The 22,975-nt window shown below is 37.7% G+C and overlaps 1 protein-coding gene across 1 annotated transcript; it reads right to left on the reverse strand.

The window, feature by feature from the left end:
- Nucleotides 1-2,297: 2,297 nt before the first annotated feature.
- CUNH4orf47 (chromosome unknown C4orf47 homolog) lies at nucleotides 2,298-22,644 on the reverse strand. The gene is made up of 8 exons (XM_042701518.1): nucleotides 22,575-22,644; nucleotides 19,898-20,078; nucleotides 17,202-17,421; nucleotides 10,616-10,753; nucleotides 10,451-10,526; nucleotides 4,388-4,567; nucleotides 3,204-3,373; nucleotides 2,298-2,530 (listed from the first exon to the last, which is right to left on the reverse strand). The coding sequence occupies exons 2-8, from the start codon at nucleotides 19,995-19,997 to the stop codon at nucleotides 2,482-2,484; spliced, it is 933 nt and encodes a 310-aa protein (XP_042557452.1). The 5' UTR covers nucleotides 19,998-20,078; nucleotides 22,575-22,644; the 3' UTR covers nucleotides 2,298-2,481.
- Between the last annotated feature and the right edge of the window lie 331 nt (nucleotides 22,645-22,975).

A 22,975-nucleotide genomic window follows, 5' to 3' on the forward strand; every position in this document is an offset into this window, starting at 1 on the left:
TCTAGGGAAAGACATGGAAGTCTTGGATCAGCAACATAGGAGAATTTGCTACTTGCAATGGTATAGTAGCTTACAGCATTAGTATTTTTGCATAAGTCTCGTCTCAATTTCCTATAAGCAACTTAAAGACCACCACCATGCAGTGGGATGCATAGGAGAGTAGCCTTGATATTACAGAAGCTAAATCTTTTATAGGGTGCAACAAACTTGCCTTTTTCTTTTCTGTATGGAAACATTATTGCTGACAGTAAGATGTCTGCCCTGCCGCCTCCCTCTAGCTTCCAAGGCTGTAAGCAAAATTACTCTTTGCTCCAGATGGCAATAATATCTTTTAGAACTGTTGGCCTTAGAATTCCTTGTTAAATGCTGCAAAATGCCTTTTCCTGCACTTTAGATAATCATGTATTTTCTTTCTTTTTGATCTGTTAATATGGTAAATAACATTAATTTTGAAACATCATACCAACCTTGCATTCCTAGAGTTAACCCTACCAAATCATATGGTATTAGTCTTCCATAGATAGATAGATAGATAGATAGATAGATAGATAGATAGATAGATGAGTAGATGAATGGACAGACAGACAGATAGAGGGAATTTATTTTTTATTGTCTACAGCTGGTCTGGTTTTAGTATCAGGAAAATCCTGGTCTTACAAATAATTGTTGAGAAGTGTTCCCTCCTCTGTTTACTGATAGTAGTAGTATAAAGTTAACATTGTCATTATTCATACTAAATCTAATCCACCAGAGAGATTGGGATTTTCTAATCTTCTGAGAAGATTTTAAATTGCAAAATGTATTTCATTAATAAATATGGAACTATTCAGGTATTATGATTTAGTCAGTTTTGGTAAATTGTATGTTCTGAGGGATTTGAGTTTATCATGTAAATTTTCAAATTGTCATGAATTTGTAATATTATTATGATTTAATGTCCAGAGATCCTGTGATATAATGTGTTATATTGCTGATACTGGTTGTTTGGGGTTGTTTGGCCTATCTAGAGTTTATTTCATTATTCTTCTGTAAAATCAGCTTCTTGTTTCTGGTTTTTCTCTATCAATTTGCTTGAGTCCATTGATTTGTTTTTCTATTTAATCAATCAGTCCTTAGCTTTCTTTGGGGCTTAATTCATTTCTTTTCTACTTTTTTAAGGAGGAAGGGCCCTTATTTTTCTCTACCATGTATGTTTAAAACTTTAACTTTCCTTTCAAGTACTTATATAAATGAATTATCTAGTTTGATATGTTTTCTTATTCAAAATATTCCTTGTTTCTCTTGTTATTCTCCACTAGATGGAGAATTATAACTGAATTGGATATTTTCAGATACTTTTCTAATTTTAATTTTTCTAATTCTGTTATAATCAGAGAACATGTCTGTATAGTTTGTCTTTTACTGAGACTTGTTTAATTTCCCAGAATATGGTTTACATTCACTAACACTTAATGTGAACTTAGAATATTCTGCTGTTGTTGCATGAATTGTTTTATAAATATCAACTCAGCACTGACAAGCGCTGAAAAAAAATCTGTATTTTTACTGGTCTTCTTTCTACTGGTTCTAACAATTACTGATGGAAGAATAAATAGATTTCATTCTACCTGTTTTTGTTACACATGTATAAAGCACACTGATGTACTTTTCAGCATGTGTATGTCCTGTTGGTGAGCTGACCCCTTTTTATTATTATGAAATGGCTATCCCTGGTGAGATCTCATATTATGAAATTTTTGATATAGAAACCATAGTTTTTTTTATATTTGCAGAGTATACCTATTTGCATCCTTTTACTTTGTGCTGCGTCAGTAGGGCTGAGGAGGGATGGATGCTCCAGGAGAGGCAGCTGTACGCAGCTAGGGACAAATACGAAAGACTGCCAACCACAAAGCTCATCCTTCTTCTCCTTGTAAGACGCCAAGCCAATAAGTTCATTCTCATTTCCCTCAACTCATAATCTGTTGCTTGCGTAAGTTAAAAACAGAAGACATAGCACCCTGTATCATAGCATGCATGATACAATATAAACAAATCTCATTTGTATTTGCTATTGAGCATATTGATAGGTTATGACATTTGAATATCACTATTGAAAATGCCTCGAAGAATAAGCAACTTAAGAATGTGCTGTGCACTTTCTCACCTCCGATCCTTACCACTGCCCCTCCCATCCCCCTTACAATTTCTTAAAACTAAAACTCCTTAAAAATGATAGGCTACATTTCAACATTTAGTAGACAGCATATTCTACTTAGAAATATAGATCTAAAGACATAAGTCAGAAAGCCCACTTCAATTATTAGCAAATACTCTTTATTAATTGATAGTATTGAAATCAAAAAGAATATCAGAGTTTCAGGTTGAAATTTCTTTGAGATACTTGAGCTATCTGTTCCACATTTTGTATTTTTTTCCCAACAATTAGCTCTTCATAAGGAGTCATTGGTCGTCAGAATCTAAAAGCTACTTGTCTTCCAGTTAATAGGACTGTACTGAAGCAGTCTTGTAATTATTTGTATTCAGTGTTCTACAATTAGAAAATAACACACAATTTTATAGTTATATTTTATAGGTGAAAATCTGTGCCCTCTCATAATTTGTTAACATTCTCATAATTTCCTAGCATGCTAATTATCCATAAAATGTTTCCTTCCTTTTATAGTTGTGAGTATCTAACCTAGCACTTTGACATGTTATACATGCGAAGCATGTAGTCTCCCACTGAGCAATACACATCTTCAGCCCACAAACAAAATATTCTTGTCAACTTAAAACCTTTATCTTTATTAAAGTCAGATATATCAGGGAGCCAGTAACTCATGTCTGTAATCCTAGCTACATAGGAGGCTGAGATCTGAGGATCCTGGATCAAAGCTAGCCTGGGCAGGAAAGTCTGTGAGACTCTCCTATTAATCACAGAAAAAGCCAGAAATAGTGCTGTGGCTCAAGTGGTAGAGCACTAGCCTTGAGCAAAAAGCTCAAGGACAGAGTCCAATCCCAGAGTTTGAGCCCCAGGACAAGCAAAATAATGATGACGATGATGATGATGATTGATGATGATGATGATGATACATATATACATACACACATAAAGTCAGAAAGCATAATTTAAGAAGAAGAATTATGGGAAATAAAAGATTACTTTGAAAGTATAAAAGGTAGACATCTTGATTGTTGAGACAAGTAAAAGATCTTCCTACCTTTTGACATTCAAAGCCACTATACTTTCAACTGGTCTGCTTTTTGGTCCATTTGGTGGATGGAAAATCTTCTCACTTTTTCCGACAGGCTCCTTTCTGAATTTAACCACAGCTGGTTCAACAGAATGTGACGGATATGGGTCAAATGTTCCAGCCTTCATTCCACCAGGCTACCAAGAAAAAATAGACTGTCTCATGGGATTTTGTGAAATGCTTCTGCACAATTAGATCCTGAAGAATTTCCTTCATATTTTGGTAGTCTATAAAGTTGGTTACAAAAGCTATCTATTCTTTATGGACAGGGCTGGGAAAGGTGGGAAGAATGCTGGAAGTGATGACATTGATCAAGATGCATTGTACTCATAAACTGACATGTTGAATTGAAACTCCTTTATACCAGTGATACTGATCAAGATGTACTGCATTTATAAATGGATTTGTTGAATGTACCCCTCTGTACAATTACTTAAAGATACAACTGAAACCAAGCACTGGTGACTCACTTCTGTAATCCTAACTACTCAGAAGGCTAATATCTGAGTCTTGTGGTTTAAAGCCAAGCAAGGCAGGAAAAATATATGAGATTCTTATCTCCAATAAACTACCAAAAAGTCAGAAGTGGAGCTGTGGCTCAACTGGTAAAATCTGAAGCCTTGAGACAAAAAAAAAAAAGCTCATGCCCAAGCCCTGAACTTAAACCCCAGGAGAGCACGAGGAGGAAGGGGGGGAGAAGGAGGGGGAGGAGGAGGAGGAGGAGGAGGAGGGGGGGAGGGGGAGGAGGGGGGAGGGAGAGGGGGGAGGAGGAGGAGGAGGGGGAGGGGGAGGATGGGGAGGGGGGAGGAGGGGGAGGGGGGAGGAGGAGGAGGAGGGGGAGGGGGAGGATGGGGGAGGAGGAGGGGGGGAGGAGGAGGAGGAGGAGGACAGGGGGGAGGAGGAGGAGGAGGAGGAGGGGGAGGGGGAGGATGGGGGAGGAGGAGGGGGGGGGGGGAGGAGGAGGAGGAGGAGGACAGGGGGGAGGAGGAGGAGGAGGAGGAGGAGGAGGAGGAGGGGGGGAGGAGGAGGAGGAGGAGGAGGAGGAAGAGGAGGAGGAGGAGGAGGAGGAGGAAAAGCAACCCTTTTGTACAACTAATGAAAAGTAATTATTGAAAATGAAAAATGAATTGATTAAAATGAATTTTACTTACTTTTTTTCCAGGAGAAGAGGGTTTAAAAGCACCTGAAAGTAATTCTCTTTTCGCTTCTTTTTTGATTGGAGGCAAAGTTTCCTCAAATACGTAAGGATTAGCATCAAAGTAATCCTTCGGGTAAAGATTCAACTTGAATGCAGCCCCCTTCATCAAACGGCGGTGGTCCTCTATGTGTTTCTATAAATTGAATGAAATTACACAGCGTAAGTAATGCAATCTGAAAAGAATTTAGAGTAAAATTCGTTTACATTTTAATATAAACATGTAGGCTCTATGACATATATTGCTGAATACACTTTTAAATTTTTGTTTTACAAATGAAAAATATGCCGATCTCTGAAGAAGTATATGTCTTATTTGTTTGGTGTGTACATTTTTTGAAGCATAGAATGTATTACCGGATCAAAGCTTTACTTTCTGGGCAATATTAATTCTATTTAAAAAATTTGATTGATCTCTTGTGTACTGTTCAAATCCCAGTTCCTTCTTGCTTTTTAAGGATTTCTCAGAGAATTTTTAGAAAGTTACTTAACTTTTATAGTGTTACATCTTCTATAATTGTAAATGAGACTATTCCCCACCCATTAATATGTTGTGAAGAATAAGATAAAATTATGGATCTAAAGCACCCAGTATATATAGTACATCCTCAGTTAAATTCATTTTATTACAACAAAAAAGCTTTATTTTACTTTGTATCTATTTTATATTACAAGATTTTAGCTACTTAGTCCTCAAGTAAAACAAAGATTTATTTTGTACTTACGTTGCAATCTTTTTGTAGGACAGTACTAAGTATAAAAATTGCTAGCTGTTAATAAACTAGCAAAATAATTTACGTGAAAACAAATTATTTCTAAAATTCACTAAATGGGGCTGGGAAGGTGGCTCAGTGGTAGAGCACTTGCCTTGCATGCCTGAGGCCCTGGGTTCAATTCCTCAGCACCACATAAGCAAAAAGAAAAAAGTCGGAAGTAGTGCTGTGATTCTAGTGGTAGAGCGCTAACCTTGAGCTGAAGAGCTGAGGGACAATGCCCAGGCCCATAGTTCAGGCCCCACAACCAGACCCCCCTCCCAAAAAAATTCACTATATATTTTAGCCAGGCCCAAATGGTCATGCCTGTAATCCTAGCTACTCAGGAGGCTGAGATCTTAGGATCGCGGTTCAAAGCCAGCCCAGAAAGTCCGGGAGACACTTATCTCCAATTTTACCACCAGAAAACCAGAAACAGTGCCATGGCCCAAGTGGTAGAATGCTAGCCTTGAGCTAAAGAGCTCAGGGACAGTGCCCAGGCCTAGAGTTCAAGTCACAGGACTTGAACTCTACACACACACACACACACACACACACATATACACACACACGCACACACACACACACACACATACATATATATAAAGACATCTAAGAAATTAACATTGCTGACATTTTATCATTCAACAAACTGAATTTAACTGAAATCTCAAATAGTTACTTGAGAGAAATTATTTTCACTAGTAGGACCACTACCCAAAGCTCTTTTGGATTTGTGTGTGTGTGTGTGTGTGTGTGTGTGTGTGTGTGTGTGTGTGTGTGTGTGTGAAAATACTGTGCAGAGGGGTTACAATTACATGGGCAAGATAATGAGTACATTTCTTTTTTTTCAGATAAAATATTATAGGTTTATTTAAAACTTAATTCTCACCTTGAGTATGCAAAATACAAACTCCACAAAATGTTCAATTTTTTTTACTTTGTAGTTTACAAATATACAAAATAGAAGTTTGCTTAAATTTATATTACATATTTATTAAGGCAAAGAACTACATAGAAAACCACATTTGTTCTGCTTAAGGCATGCTTGGGAATAAACCATTGTACAAATTATTGCACATCTGAAACCACAGTGCATAACAGACTGTCTGCATTAAAAAAATGTTAAAAAGTAGGGCTGGGAAGGTGGCTCAGTGGTAGAGCGCTTGCCTGGGTTCGATTCCTCATCATCACATAAGCAAAAAGAAAAAAGCCGGAAGTGGTACTGTGGCTCAAGTGGTAGAGTGCTAGCCTTGAGCTGAAGAGCTGAGGGACAGCGCCCAGGCCCAGAGTTCAGGCCCCAGACCGGTCCCAAAAATAAAAAAAAATGTTAAAAGTAAACCAGGCGTAATTTACCTGACTTAGGTCATACATGTAGATCAGAAGACGAAAATACGACGACCCACACTGCCAGAAGAGAATTGAGTATTATTTTTTTCAAACCTTTCACGTTGTCTTCCCACGTGGGGAGAGCTCAGCTGGCAAAGCACTACAATCATGTTCACAACAAGTCAGCTTGTGAAATGGATAATCAAGAGAAAGGAGGAATCCAAAAAAGACAAAAAAATTTAAAAATAAAACAAAAAAAAATCAAAGAACAGATGGGGTCTGAGACTGGATCTTTTATCATTCCAATTCTAAATCAACTTGAATATGCCCGGACTTACAAACACCACAATGGGGGTGACCGGAAGCTGTGGATATCAGGGTATAAATTAGATCCCTCAGTTGAGGGGAGGGGGAGTAGGGAAGACCAGAATTCCCTTGAATTGTGTTTTCAGATGCAATATAAATATACAGATCACCTTATGTTCTCTTTGCCTTCTAAAAGCCATTATTCAGTTATAAGAAGAGGAAGAAATTTCAGGTACAGAATGTGTTCTAATAGCTTAAATGATGGTGCTTGGTGAGTCTTGGTTCTAAAGGTACCAAAAGAGGAAGCCAAAGTTCTCAAACTGCTGCATACTTTGACAAGGAATCTATTTTTGTCTTCCTATCTACATGTATGAGTACATTTCTTATCAAGCATTATAGCCTCCTCCTTTGTTTCCCCTTCCCATCCCTTCCCATCCTCCCCACCCACGTCCCCCTACCCAATCCTCCTCCCCACCCCTCACCAAAGTTGTAAAGTTCGTTTTCGAAATAATGATTTGTACATCTCATTGTTGCAAGGGTCCACCTGTATCCCTAGTTAAAGGATTTGTTTTTCCCTTCCCCTCCACAAATTATACCCATACCAAGGCAGGGGTTATACCGTGGGGGAGACACATACAAAGCAACAAAGAAATAATCTTATAAATGTGTTAGAAACAATCGCATGAAAGACAACATTTGAATACATATCTTAGGGTTCATTTCCCTAATGTCAACTTATCTGACCTTTTCTGCTTGACTCATACATATACTAGATATTGCAAATAAGGGAAACCATGGAACCTATGTTTCTTGGGCCTGGCTTACTTCACTTAATATAATTTTTTCCATGTCTTTCCATTTCCTAACAAATGGGGCAATGTCATTCTTTCTGATGGAGGCATAGAATTCCATTGTGTATATATACCACATTTTCTTGATCCATTCATCTACTGAGGGGCATCTGGGTTGGTTCCATATCTTAGCTATGGTAAATAATGCTGCAATAAACATAGTCGTGCTGGTAGCTTTAGTGTGGTCTTGTTTGTGAACATTTGGGTAAATGTCCAAAAGTGGGATTGCTGGGTCATAGGGGAGCTCTATGTGGAGTCTTTTGAGGAACCTCCATACTGCTTTCCAAAGTGCTTGAACAAGTTTACTCTCCCAGCAACAATGTAGTAAGGTTCCCTTCTGTCCACATCCCCTCCAGCATCTGTTGTTATTAGAGTTCTTGATTATAGCCATTCTAACTGGGTGAGGTGGTATCTCAATGTTGTTTTGATTTGCATTTCTTTTATGGCTAGGAAGGTTGAGCATTTCTTCATGTGTCTATTGGCCATCCTTCTTTCCTCTTCAGAGAAGTTTCTCTTTAAGTCTTTAGCCCACTTATTTCTTGGGCAGTTGTTTCTTTGAAGATTTGTTGTTGGGGGGTTTAATTTTTTGAGTTCCAGGTATATTTTAGATATGAGACCCTTGTCCATTGTATGGCTAGTGAAGATCTTCTCCCAATCCATGGGCTTTCTATTGATCTTGCTAGCTATGTCCTTTGCCATGCAGAAGCTCTGCAATCCCATTTGTCCAACCTTTCTTTGATTTCTTGTGTTTCTGGGTTTCTATTAAGAAAATTTCGGCCTGCGCCAAGGAGACCTAGGGTTTCTCCTATTCCATCCTGTAATGTTTTCAGGGTGTCTGCTTTGACTCCGAAGTCTTTGATCCATTTGGAGTTCATTCTGGTGCAGGGTGATATATAAGGATCTAGCTTTAGTTTTCTACAAGTAGTTAACCAGCAAGTAGTTTGCCAGCACCATTTACTTTATTTTTTTTTTATTTTTTTTTTTTACCCTAACCCTAACCCTAACCCTAAGCACCATTTACTTTAAAAACTTGAAAAAGGAAATCAAAACATAACTTAGAAAGTGGCAAAAACTCCCATGCTCCTGGATTGGAAAGATCAACATCGTGAAAATGGAAATACTTCCCAAGGCTATCTACAAATTCAATGCGATACCTATCAATATTCCAACCTCATTCTTCAAGGCAATAGAAGAGGCAAAATTCATATGGAACAATAAAAGACCCTGAATAGCAAAAATGATCCTCAACAGAAAGAGCAGTGCTGGAGGAATATCAATACCAAATTTCAAACTCTACTATAAAGCCATAGTAATCAAAACAGCTTGGTACTGGCACAAGAACAGACCTCAGGACCAATGGAATAGAATGGAAAACCCAGAAATGAACCTACAGACCTATAGCCATCTAATCTTCGATAAGGGAACTAAAAAAATAGAATGGAAGAAAGACAGCCTCTTCCGTAAATGGTGCTGGCAAAATTGGTTAACTACTTGTAGAAAACTAAAGCTAGATCCTTATATATTACCCTGCACCAGAATCAACTCCAAATGGATCAAAGACCTCGGAGTCAAAGCAGACACTCTGAAAATATTACAGGATGGAATAGGAGAAACCCTAGGTCTCCTTGACACAGGCCGAAATTTTCTTTTGGATTTTTTTTCATTCCTTTTAAGATTTTTTTTTCCCTGCTCCTCTGTGCTCTGTTCCTTTCTCCACTCTGCAAGACTTTGACCAGTTCTTTGCATCTGCCCTCTCCATCCCATATCACCAAGTGGTACTGACCATTTATTCTATGTATATTTTGGGCATAGCATATTTCAAATTTAGATTTCATAGGAATCACTTTTTAAGCTATTTAAATTATAAATAACCAAAATCTTACCTCATCGATTTCTGATTATATTGATATTCTGTATGTTCCATCAATTTGCAGATACTCTTAATGATTCTGATGCATGTTATTATGAGGTTAATATTTAAGGATTGTGTTTTTACTCAGTGTAATTATTGTTATCAGAAAAATACGGTATATTTTATAATGACACCTGAACTAGACTCCTCAGTGAGTACTGAACACAGAGAAAAGATCCTTCTTAAAGAATGGTGGTAATGGTGTCTAGTTCTGACACAGAGCTTGGTACAGGGGAGATCTTAGTAGCTATGCAGAAACTTCATGATTCACAGGGTATGGAATAAAATACCCCAAAAAGTTTTGTCTCGTTAGTGAGTAATTATTTGCCCTAGATCTAGCCCAGCTCTTGTCCCACTTAATATTAAACATTTGAGTAATTTAACTACCTTCCAAAGTACAACCCAAGAATATAAAAATACAAAAATATACAGCACTCAACAAGGCCAAGGCTTCCAGTGCCTGCCTGAATATTACTAATAAGGCAAAGTAGGGAAATTTGCCATTATGTTCCTAAGCATAAGATATAAGACATGTGGTAGAGATGAGGCTGCAGATTTAGACAGACATGACTCCACTAAAAAGCAAATAAACAAACTTGATCCGGCCAAGTTAACAGACTTACAGCTAGTTCAGAGAAATTCAAGACAGATGTGAACAACAACAGCAGGAGATACAAATTCATCCTGGAAAGAACAGACAGGATCTAAAGCAAAACCAGAAATCTCCCAACAGGAAAATTAAAATGATTACCAATTTATAAGCGTCCATCTACTATTGCCTCAATGATACAAAGAGATGAAACCAGTTTGATCACAAGTAAATCTTCTAAGTCAGACAATAAGATTTGAAAAGTTACAAGTTATTTTACCTTATAATTTACTTTCGCCTCATCATAGAAATCAGCAGAGTGTGATAATTGCTTGCCTATTGTCACATTTGCATAGCTAAAGGAGGAAAAATAAGCAATGGTGAGTTATACAGGGTTTTGTTTTTAATTCAAAACAAATACATAAAGCAATGCAGAGTGCCTTACCCATATCCAGTTCCTTTCTTTCCTGGGTTTGTGTATAAATTCTTTCCAGGTGGTTCATACTTATCCTTAGGTTTTGCCTGCGCACTGAAGAATGGGATTGGACCACCTATGGTTCCATAGTAACTTCCCAATCCACACCTTCATGACAAATGGGGTTGGTTTGGAAAAATGAAGAGGTTAAAATGTAATTGCATCTTAAATATTTCACTGAAAATGTTTCAAATACTGATTTTTTTTAAAAGTATATAAAGGGATTGGCCCGCTTGACTCTAGTAAGCAAACCAGAACCTCTTTCTGTTCACTTTAATCTATTTTCCTTATTTTTCAAAGGCAACTTTTTCTTTTGTGCCAGTCTTGAAGCTTGGACTCAGGGTCTGAACACTGTCCCTGAGCTTCTTTGTGTCAAAGCCAGCACTCTAGCACTAGAGCCACAGTGCCTCTTCCTGCTTTTTCTGGAAATAAAAGTCTCAAGGTCTGAGCTGGCTTTGAACTGCAATCCTCGGATCTCAGACTCTTGAGCAGCCAGTGCCCGGCTAAAGTCACGCATTTTGAGATATGCTTTTGATTTTTTAATGTATGTTTCAAATGTTCCACATAAATAAAACTTTACATATAAACATCATAATCTAGGCAATTAGGATGGTTCCCATTTGTCTAGGAGCCTATAAACAGAATTTTAGTGTTTTTAGATGACTTTTTAGGCATTTTTAGGCAAGTTGGTTAATAAATGATTTATTCTGAAAAGTATACTTTCAAAATATATATTTCAAACTGTTACTGTTGGACAGAAAAAACCATAACATTGTTTGATTACATCTAAGTTATATAATCAAAGAATTTATTACCCAGCACTGTTTTATCAAATGTTTTCTTTACATTTTTTATAAATTTGAAAGGATAATTAATGCATTAACAATCATATTAATTTCCAAGTTACACTTAAACAACTTTTTACATTAATGAAATAGTCTACAAAAATGAAATACCATACATTTATGTTAAATTTTTTAAACTAAACTTGGTTCCAGTGGCTCACACCTAGAATCCTAGCTACTCAGGAAGCAGAGACCAAGAGGATCATGGTTCAAGACCAGTCTGGGTACAAAATTCACAAGACCACTTCTCCACCAGTTGTTGAGTGCAGTAGGTGTACCTATCAGCTAGCTACAAAGGAGAATGAAATCAGAAAGATTATGGTTCAGGCCAAAACGGTCTAAAATGTTTGGGTGATTCCATCTCAGTAGAAGAAGCTGTGCAGGGTGATGTGTACCTGTCATCGAGCTCCTACAGGAAGTCTAAAATAGGAGATTCACTGTCCAACCATGTGTTCTGACAAAAAGTCAAACAGCTAGTACAAAAAAGGGCTGGAGGCATGGCTAAGTAGTAGAAAGGCCCCAGGTTCAAACCCTAGTACTGAAAACATAAATTTGGTACAATAGTAACATTCATTGCCTATTTTTATTAACTCCTACTTATGATCATATGTGATAACATTTTTAAATGCAATGAGGAATAGTATTATGTAAGGATATTGCAGTGAAAAAGAATTCTAGACTAGCTTTAACTAGAACATGATTAAAGCAATCACTGAAAGTCACTACATTTAGAATGTATTCAATGACTGTGGCTAGGGGCGGGTAGATAATGGGAGGCTGGATTGATCAATACACACTGTATGAATTTGTTGGAACCCATTAATATATGCAATGAATATATGATAATAAAAATGTTTCATGGATTTTTTGTCAGTACTGAGGCTTGAACTTGGGACCTCACGCTCTTGCTCGGCTTTTCTACTCAAAGCTTGTGCTCAACCACTTGAGCCACACCTCCACTTCAGCTTTTACCCAATTAGATGGAGATAAGAGTCTCAAGGACTTTTCTGCCCCAATTGGCTTTGAATCATGATTTTCAGTTCTATGCCTCCTGAGTAGATGGCACCTGGAAAAAACAATGATGATACTTAATAAAAAATAAAATCTGTCAGTAAGAAGTATATATGAATAAAATAATCATGAAGAAGAAAATATCTTTGTCTCCATACTTCGATGTTGAGTAAGTGCCTGTATCAGGGCTGTTTATTTAAATCATCCATCTCTCTTTTTGGAAACACTTTCTATATCCCACCAAATTACAAGTTTTTATTTTGTATCTATGAACTTTTCAAATAAAGGAAAGCTAACCTAGTTATAAAATTGTTATTGCTTGATGAACAAATATAGGCATATTATAAGTTAGTGTATCAGTGTGTCAATTCAAAGACACTACCGTAAGGAAAAGTTTATTACAGGTAGTAGAAAGACTGAGCAACAAGAAAACATAATTTAAAAGGTAAAACATAGTACATGGAAAAATAATGAAGTAATGACAAAAAGAAACACAAACAAGGCCATACTAAAGCTACCAGCACAACTCCGTTTATTGCAGCATTATTCGCCATAACTAAGATATGGAACCAATCCAGGTGCCCCTCAGTAGATGAATGGATCAAAATAATGGAATTCTATACCTCCTTCAGAAAGAATGACATGGCCTCACCATTTGTTAAGAAATGGAAAGACTTGGAAAAATCATATTAAGTGAAGTAAGCCAGACCCAAAGAAACATAGGTTCCATGGTTTCCCTCATTTGCAATAACTAGTATATGTCTGAGTCAAGCAGAAAAGGTCAGATAAGTTGATGGTAGGCGAAAAATGAACCCCAAGATAAGGACTCAAATGTTTCTTTTTTCTTTCTTGCTATTGTTTCTAAGATATTTATAAGGTATTTCTTTGTTGCTTTGTATGTCCCTCCCCCATGGTATAACCCCTGTTTTCACTGTATTTGATGTTGGTATAATTTGTGGAGGGGAAGGGAAAAAACAAATTGTTTAAATAGCGATACAGGTGGCCCATTGCAACAATGAGATGTACAAGATGTTATGTCGAAGAAACGAACTTTACAGCTTTGCCTTGGGGTGGAGGGGGCGGGAGGGGCTGGGGGAATAGTGGGTGGGGGAGGTGGGAAGGGATGGTAAGGGGAAACAAAGAAGGAGGCAACAATGCTTGATAAGAAATGTACTCATTACCCTACTCATGTAACTGTAACCCCTCTGTACCTTATTGTCACAATTTAAAAAAAAAAGATGATGCTAAGTGAAATGAACCCGAAGATATGGATACAAAAGTCCTTTCTTTGTTCTTGTTGTTTTTAATGTACTATGTGATTTTTTTTTTCCTTTGTATGTTCTTCCCCGCTATGGTATATCCCCTGTTATCACTGTACTTGATTTTGGTACCCTGCATCTTGTATACACATTTGTCTAATTTGGGGAGTGGAAGGGGAATAACAAAACACTGAAACAAGGACACAGGATGACCCACTGCAACAATGATATAAGACAGTATATTGGAAATGGACTTTACAACTTTGGACAGGGGTGGGGGGAGGAGGGAGGGAGGGAAGGGATAGTGGGAGAACAACAAGGGAAGGGGTAACAATGCTCAAGAAGGAATGTACTCATTGTACATTTTTAAAAAGAGCAAATATAATTCTCATTTTTCTGATATTAATACAACACTTAAAAATTAGAAATGAAATGGGTAGTAAAATAACCTTTTTTCTGCAAAAATTTAAAAGCTAGCAAATAGAAACTCTTGGAAAAATAACATAACATAATTTAAGCTCTTCTTAAAACAATAATAAGGAGAATATTTATTTTATGATGGAACCTAAATAATACAAGTAAAACAATGTGTTTAGGAAATTTCTAAAATCTAAAAATGTTATGGTAACTAAAAGAAAGCAATAAATTAAATCAGTAAAATGTACTGAAGGTATAGTATTCTGAATTAAAGCAAGAGGAATTAATACTTATAAGCAGAGACTAAGAAGAAGGAAAAATTTTACATTCAAATATTAGACTATTTCAAACTATTATCTTTGGGCTGGGAAGGTGACTCAGTGGTAGAGTGCTTGCCTTGCATGCATGAGGCCCTGGGTTCAAATCTTCAGTACCACATAAGCAGAAAAAGCCGGAAATGCGCTGTGGCTCAAGTGGTAGAGCGCTAGCCTTGAGCTGAATTGCTGAGCTGAGTCTGCCCAGGCCCAGAGTTCAGACCCCATGACCGACAAAAAAAACTATTATCCTTGAAAATAATGGTAAAAACAGGCAATGTGTTATGATACATAATGAGAAAAGATAATATACATGTTTAATGTGATAAGAGAAAAATTAACTGGAAAAGATGAAAGAATATTCACTTTGTATAACTGATGATCAATGTATTATAAACTTTTATGAAGCTTGTAATGTCTGAAGCAAACTAATATACCAAATTTGGTGATTTGAAATCTATCATTTGGTTTCCAAAGGTAATAAAGGACTGATTTCAAGAATTGTCTCAGAAAAGCCCAAGATCTAAATATTTTTGCAGAACTCAACCAAATCTCTAAAGTCAAGCTCTTGAAGTTATTTTAATTTTCCGATTTTTATTAGATAAATGTACATTGATATTAAAATGTGGCCAAAGTGTATAATAAAAATATCCAAGAAACTTCAACCTCTCAATGAAATGTTCCAAAATTAAGTGTGAACATTTAATTATGTATATTAAATAAAAGCACAGCATAAGAAATTGAATGATATGCTAACTTTTGAGGTGAAATGTGTATCTATGTCTATGTATGCTTGAATTTGTGGTCATGTACCTTAACATAATGGGATGCTTACTGCCTTATTAAATGGGAGTGAATATCTAAACAGAGGAGAGTTTTTATGGAGAGGTATAAGTTCTCATTTTTTTTGTTATACATTTTGACAACTTGATATATGAGGTATTTGACTGTGTTACTCATCAACCAATAAATAACTTGAAGGAAAAACAAGAAACACAGTTCAACATTTATACCTAGAAAAATGAAGAAGTTCAAGAAACAAAAATAATATTTAAAATAAATATTCACACCTATTGAAAGTATTGAAAAATAAAATATTAAGCCCTAAGGAGAATTTCAATGGAAAATGTACTCACTCCTAATAAAGAGCATAATGTTTGCAGAGAAGACAAGATTGCTTATGAGAAGTAAGTCTGAATGATGGAAATGTAGTAAGAGCCTATCGCCAGTGCTTCACACTTGATTGCTAGCTCAGAAGGCTGAGAGATCTAGAGACTCACAGTTTGAGGCCAGCCCAGACAGAAAAGTTTGTAAGACTCCAACTCCAAAATAAACAGCAAAAGAAGAGTTGGAGGAAGGCTCAAGTGGTTAAGTGCCAGCCTAGCAAGAGCAACGCCTTGAGTTCAGGCCTCAACACCTCCAAAAAAAGAAGAAAAAAAAAAAGAGAGAGAGAAAAGTATTCCTAGTAAAGAAAATATAGCAAGTAAGCACCAAATAAGACTAAGCAATCCTATCATAAATTCTAAATCAGGAGAGTCATTAATATGAATGAATGATATTCTAAATCTTAGCTTTATAACATAATATAGACTACCCAGTCTTATTCATTAAGACATTTATTTAATGATTAAAAAAGAAACTTTCACATTAATAACTGTCAAACTATTGTTAAATCCCTACAGTGTATCATCACAGTGATTTTATTGTTTTTATCAGCACACGTTAAATTGTACAAAAGGATTTCATTGGGACATTTCCACAAATGTAAAACAATGTATCATAATTGATTTCACCCCCTGGTCACTCTCCTAGAACCCTCCCCCTTCTTTAAACAATTTCAACAGATTTTAACATTCCATTTTCAAATGTACAAAAAGAAACTCCATTAACCATATTCATCCTCACTCACTCATCTCAGTGACTTAAAAATACTGTATTTCTTATAAATTAGATTTTTTTTTTTTGGGTCCAGTCATGGGGCCTGAACTCTGGGCCTGGGCACTGTCCCTCAGCTCTTCAGCTCAAGGCTAGTGCTCTACCACTTGAGCCACAGCGCCACTTCCGGCTTTTTTGTTTTTGCTTATGTGGTGCTGAGGAATCGAACCCAGGGCCTCAGGCATGCAAAGCAAGCACTCTACCACTGAGCCACCTTCCCAGCCCCTAAACTAGATTTTTTTCATCAAAAAAGATTCCTCTTAATTTCTCCTAATTCCATTTAAAATCTGTACCTTTAAAATACTTGAGTACAAAAGTAATGAAGAATATAAAGGTGATAAACCAAGATAATTTTTCCCCTGATTTGTCTCTTGCGAAGTTCTTGAACAAATTTATCTCCATCATTTAGTTGGCTTTATCATACGCTCTAATAGTGACAAAGATAATTAAAAATTAGTATGGAAGTGGCTCTGTGGCTCAAGCGGTAGAGCGGTCGCCTTGAGCTGAAGAGTGCAGGGACAGCACCCAAACCCAGAATTGAAGCCCCAAGATCGACAAAAAAATAAAAATAAATAAAAATAAAAATTAGTATGATTATGGGAATATATTTCCAGTTACCTGCTAACTTCAATTGCCCAATAAACAAACTAGCCTACAAATCACACTAAATATGGACTGTCATTTGGAAATCCTACAGAAAAACATACATGTTTTTTCAGCTAGATGGGAAAAAGTGCAGAAAGTGTATTGAAGACATTTCTCCCCGAACACTTACGGCTTCTTCCCTCCGCTACTGGGGATGAAGGCTCTGGTTATGTTCTTTTTGGCTTCTTCCATCATAGCCCGTCTCCTCACTTGATTCATATTTATATAGCCTTCACCTTCAAAAATCCTTGAAAACTGAGGATCAAAATAACCTGCCTGGAGGGCTGACATTGCTTTGGATCCCCCAGGTAGCATCTGTCTATTTTTGGTTGCAGCCTCATTAAATGCTCCTTTAAAAACAAAGAAAAAATTGTAATTTTGAAATTTAGTAATTAAAGGCATAAAAATCTTTTATATCAGAAAAGTTTCCAATGTGATTGAGGACAGTTATGAGTTTGAGCTCTATAAACACTGTTTCAACATGTCTACTGAAATCTGTGTTAAATGCAGTATTGACAACCCAGGTGCTGGTGGCTCATGCCTGCAATACTAGCCTCTGGGGAGACTGAGATCTGAAACTGGTGTTTTGAAGTCAGCCCAGGCAGATAAGTCCAGAGATCTCCTATTAACTACCAAAAAGCTGGAAGTGGAGCTGTGATTCAAGTGGTAGAGTGTTAGTCTTGAGCAAAAAGGCTAGGGACAGTGTCCAAGGTCCTGAGTTCAAGCCCAACACCAGGAAAAAAGAGAAAGAAGGAAGGAAGGAAGGAAGGAAGGAAGGAAGGAAGGAAGGAAGGAAGGAAGGAAGGAAGGAAGGAAGGAAGGAAGGAAGGAAGGAAGGAAGGAAGGGAAGGAGGGGGGGGAGGGGAGGGAGGGAAGGGAAGAAAGGAGGGAGGGAGGGAGAGAAAGGAAAGAAAGGAGGGAAGGAGCAAGAGAGGAAGGTAGGAAGGAAGGAAAGAAGGGAGGGAGGGAGAGAGAGAGGGAAGGAGAGAGGGAGGGAGAGAGGGAGGGAGGGAGGAAGGAAAGAAGGAAGGCAGGAAGGAAGGAAGGAAGGAAGGAAGGAAGGAAGGAAGGAAGGAAGGAAAGAAGGAAGGAAGGGAGGGAGGGAGGGAAGGGAAGGAAGGAGGGAAGGAGGGAGAGAAAGGAAAGAAAGGAAGGAAGGAGCAAGGGAGGAAGGGAGGAAGGAAGAAAAGAAGGGAGGGAGGGAGGGAGGGAGGAAGGAAGGAAGGAAGGCAGGAAGGAAGGAAGGAAGGAAGGAGAGAGAGAGAGATGGAGGGAGGGAGGGAGGGAGGAGGGAAGGAGGCATTAAAATCTAAGAGATTCTTTTTGTTTTTTTTTATTGTGAAAATACCGTACAGAGGGGTTACAATTATAAAATCTAAGAGATTTTATCTGAACAAGTGGGGTTAAATGTTATGCAGTCTGAATTCTAGAGGTAAAAGAAAACTTAAGGATCACCTAATCCAATGTTTCTCCAGCAACTGGGAAATAATGTTTGTGTGTGATCAGTAAGAATATACAGGCTGGAGAGAACAGTGTACCTCCAAACTGGAGCGATTCTGCCCCTAAGGATACGCTCAGAACACATGAGGGCTATGTCCACCTATGAACAAGAATGGTTCATAGATTTTTGTTTGTTTGTTTTTTGTGGTCATGGGGCTTGAACTTGGGGCCTAGGCATTGTCTGCTGAGCTCTTTTACTCAAGCCTGGCATTCTACCACTCTGAGCCACAGCACCACTTTCTGGTGATTAATTGGAGATAAGAGTCTCAATGGACTTTACTGCTCAGGCTAGCTTTGAATTGCCATCCTCAGATGCCAGCCTCCTGAGTAGCAAGAATTACAGGCATGAGCCACTAGCACTCTGCTTGGTTCATAGATCTTTAATAACATTTACTAATTGTACAAGGCAGGAGGGCACTTCTGGGCTTAATCATCAAAAACAAGACACAGCCCAAATGCCCATCAACAGAACAAACTTTTAAATTGTTATGTTTGTATAAAAATACTAGCATCCCAGTAATTTGGTTTAAAAGTAATTTGGTTTATAGTTTGAATTTGGGACAGCTTAATTTGGAAAGCCTTAAAATAGGAAAACATTTTTTGAAGTGCATACAACCCATAGTTCAAGTGGTTAATAAAATGTGAATTTGGATCACCAAAAGGTGATACGTTTAATATTCAACTCAAATTCAATAGTACAAATATCTTCTTTTAGCACTTGGTCACCCCATTCCCTTCAACAGACAGAGTAAATATTGGATAGCCTTTTTGTCATTTTAATGCTTAGCAAAAAATGCTTGTCTTGGTTTTTAAAATTTTAACATTTTATCTTGAGATATTTCCATATCAGAGCATTTTTCCTTGTCACAACAATCTCTAGATGTCAACAAATTTAACTAATACATACAAAGTGCACATTTAGGCATTTTAATTATAACTTTTCTAAAAATTCCCTCAGCTTTTCATTTAGCATTTCAGTTTTCAGGAAAGTGGTAATGGAGAGCCTTTTGGGATACAAGTGGAAATGTTGTTTGCATAGTCTCGTGTCCACTCCATCTTAAAGCAAAATATTCTTGGAGAAACTTCCTAGGAACCTTTATGGAAAGAAATGAAATTACTTTTGAGAACAACAAAGAAAAGTCAAGGAAGTAATACAATGAGCTTCCTACTCTTGGAAAGTTAAGTCGTCTCTTAACTGTATTGCCTTGTTTAGAACTCAGTACTGTAATACACAGACCACTAAAATAGCATTTACCTTACATATTAAGTACAATTGTTTGACAGAAAACACTCACTATTCAGCCATATGCTATCAAATATACTTACGATTATATGATGATACATATTTATCACCAACAGTTACGTATTCCATCTCGCTGAAGAGGCCAATCCTCTCCATGTCTGTTTTTCCTCCTTCAGCAGGCATGATTGCTTCTTATACTGGCAACGTCTAAAGCTTCCTTAAAGCTGCTAGGCAGCAACTCTTAAAACAAATTATTGCTTTACACTGAAAAATAGGAGGAAAAACTTTAGCCGAAAAAGTGATTACTAAATTTCAACCCAAGTTATTTTCAGCTAAGATTTCTAATATTTACTATAAAACAATAGGGGTGACAGTGAACAAAATACATTATACTCATAAATAGACATGTTGAATTAAAATCACTATGTACAACTATGTAATTAATAATAATAATAGTATCCCAAACTACTGGGAAAAGAATCTACTTGGCTGTGTGGAGAATAACACCAGGAATCAAAATTATCACCAAGAAGACAGCTTTTGCCTCTATGTGAAATGCATACAAATTACCAAGGAACATGTATGATAGCATCGTCTGATTATTTGTTGGAAATAAAATTACTACCATATAGTAGAAACATGGATAAGTGATATGCTTCATTTGAGAAGTTCAAGATAGATTTTTAAAACCATAATTATATGTGGTAGGCATAGTTGGGATGAATTTGACATCCTACATTTGTCTAAAACATTGAAACTTATAACAGCTTTTCAGAATGCACAGCATTCTGTAGTATGTGGGGGATTTCTTTTCAAATTTAAATGAATATAAGAAATGAGTCACTGGCACAATTAGTTCATTAATGGGATCAGGAAGGGAGAAGACAGTGGCTTAGGCAAAATGAAAATACAAACAACTAAACAGACAACACTTTGTGATGAATTATGAATATGTAAAGCTCAGACCCTAGTGAGATTGCTTTAGAAATGATTTCACAAACAAAAGGTGAAATATCACATTCAACCTGCAAGTATTACTTTAGAAATTAATGTTTTAATTACATACATTCTTAAAAGGAAGCCAAATGAGCTAATAACACTTTCATATCAATGCTTTTTTTATTTCAGCATAAACTACAATGTGGGCCCAGGCATGCATTAGTGATCAAACTCCATAGTGTCCTATGGAGCTCATGCTAGGACCAATGATAAGCACTCTCCCTAGATGCCTATTTTGCTATTGATACTTCGTTGCTATTATCCTCCTTTTCAGAATAAGGGGATGGAGCACAAGTAGGTCAGTAAATTTACAGGGAGACCTGAGTACAGATGAGAGTAAAGTCCATTCTCAGTAAGGGACCCTTGGATACAGATCAAGGCTATATCACCTGGCCAGACTCCTGTTCTACCTCCAAAACAAGTTAAGAACCTGAGTTCATAGTAAGCTGTTTCCATGCTCCTTGATACCCTTACCTATTTGCAACTATGGTTTATCTATGTGTGAATCATTGCTAATTTGCTGCATCAAAGGGCAAATGTAGATTCAGTTAAGAAAAAAAAAATACCCTACCCCTTTTCCTCTACCGAGTACACTTGAAGACTTTAAACATCAGTGGTATTTGGTTAAAGATTGTTTCATCGCTTTATATTGCCCATGCAAAGCCTTAAGGGTTCAAGTACACAAGGCCTACTAGCAGTCAGTGATATATGTCGCCACTGAAATTCATCATACCCTACTCCCCTTTTCAGGGTTGTTTTTTAAAATAAGGTCTAGCCTTCAAATAAAGATCCTCTCATCATGGCCTACAAAATGCTGGGATACAGCACTCTGATTGGGCTTCTCGTTCTAATTCTCAGGTTGGGTAATTAGCAACAGTGCTATTGCACTTTTTTTGTTATCCAGGTTCTTCTTTGTGCCTTCTCTGTCCCCACATCCCAATTAACACTGATCTTTCTTTCAGACTGCTTGTTTTTCACTTCTTTATCCTATCATAGCAGCATGCTCATCTCCTCTCAAGTTTTCATCATGGTTTTTCTAATGGGTCATCGTTTTACAGCTCCAACATAAGAAATTTGTTTTGGTCTACTACACAAATCTAGTAGACTGGAAAATAAGTGTAACACATTCCCCCACTAAACTTTAGTTCTTCACTACTTTTTGGGGGACTTATTTATGCTACCCAGGTTGGATTTAAACTACTAGTTCAAGCTGGGACTACAAATGGCTCGCTATCCCACAACCCTGGGAGCAACTTTGGTTCTACTTTACCACAGAATTCCGGTCTATGTAATGTCGGGTACACAATTAAGTCAGCCAGGGAGGAGGACAGGGAGGAAAGTGGTTGCCTTTGACGTTTTCCCCCTACTTAATTCTCCTAAATTTTTATTGAGCAGCGTTCACACATCCATCCATCCATTCACTCATTGAACACATGCTTTGCAAACTCTCCTTCGAGGCGGGTTCCCAAGTAGGAAAATTGAGACTGCAAAAGGCATAGATTTCCTCCCGAACAGATATTACAATCCAGAAGTATAACAAGAGTGGAGAATGGCAAGTTCCCCACAAAAGGTGTGTGGCCAGCGTGCCGTGGACGGGATGCTGTACAAGACGAATGCTCCAACTGAGGCGGTGGGCAAATTCATGGTCGCTGGGGAGGTACCGAGTCGCCAGGTATCTAGGTATTTAAGGGACCCCTGGTGTCCGCGAGGTCACCTCTTCCAAGGGAGCTGGATCCGACCACCCAGATAAGACTGTCCCACCTTCAGGCCGGATTAACTCCGCTGCAGCAGCCGCGAGGGCGCGCTCTACGCTAAGCACGAGCACCCCGGGAATGGCTGCCCAGTCCTTTCTGAGCGTTCTTCCCCTGGCTGGCCTTTGTTGTGCGGCGTTGCCATGGGTACGGGAGAATCCATTTCCAGTTCGCTTCGGGAAGGCACGAGAGGAGCTCGAACGCGCACCAGAAAAGACAAAGAGTGATTTACGATCAATAGTAATAAATAGTCCTCAGAATATTAAAACAACTCAACCGGAAGAAGTCTTCCTTTTCCCGCGCTTCCAGCCAGCAGCGAGGAGGCACAGAGTGGTACGCTCCATAACGTAGTGCTGCTGGGCATGCTGGGAGTTGTAGTCTGGAAGTCCAAACCCTACCTCGTAGTCGGCG

This window comes from Dipodomys spectabilis, unplaced genomic scaffold (genome assembly GCF_019054845.1).
Source record: "Dipodomys spectabilis isolate Male_0828 unplaced genomic scaffold, ASM1905484v1 ptg000009l, whole genome shotgun sequence".
Taxonomy (NCBI): domain Eukaryota; kingdom Metazoa; phylum Chordata; class Mammalia; order Rodentia; family Heteromyidae; genus Dipodomys; species Dipodomys spectabilis.

Coding starts and splice junctions, on each gene's coding strand:
- CUNH4orf47 (XM_042701518.1), bottom strand. CDS start 19,997: ATGCCTGCTGAAGGAGGAAAAACAGACATGGAGAGGATTGGCCTCTTC. Junction 3,374..4,387: donor CCTCTTCTCCTGGAAAAAAA/GTAAGTAAAATT, acceptor TTTTCTTGGTAG/CCTGGTGGAATGAAGGCTGG. Junction 2,531..3,203: donor GTGGCTTTGAATGTCAAAAG/GTAGGAAGATCT, acceptor TTCTAATTGTAG/AACACTGAATACAAATAATT.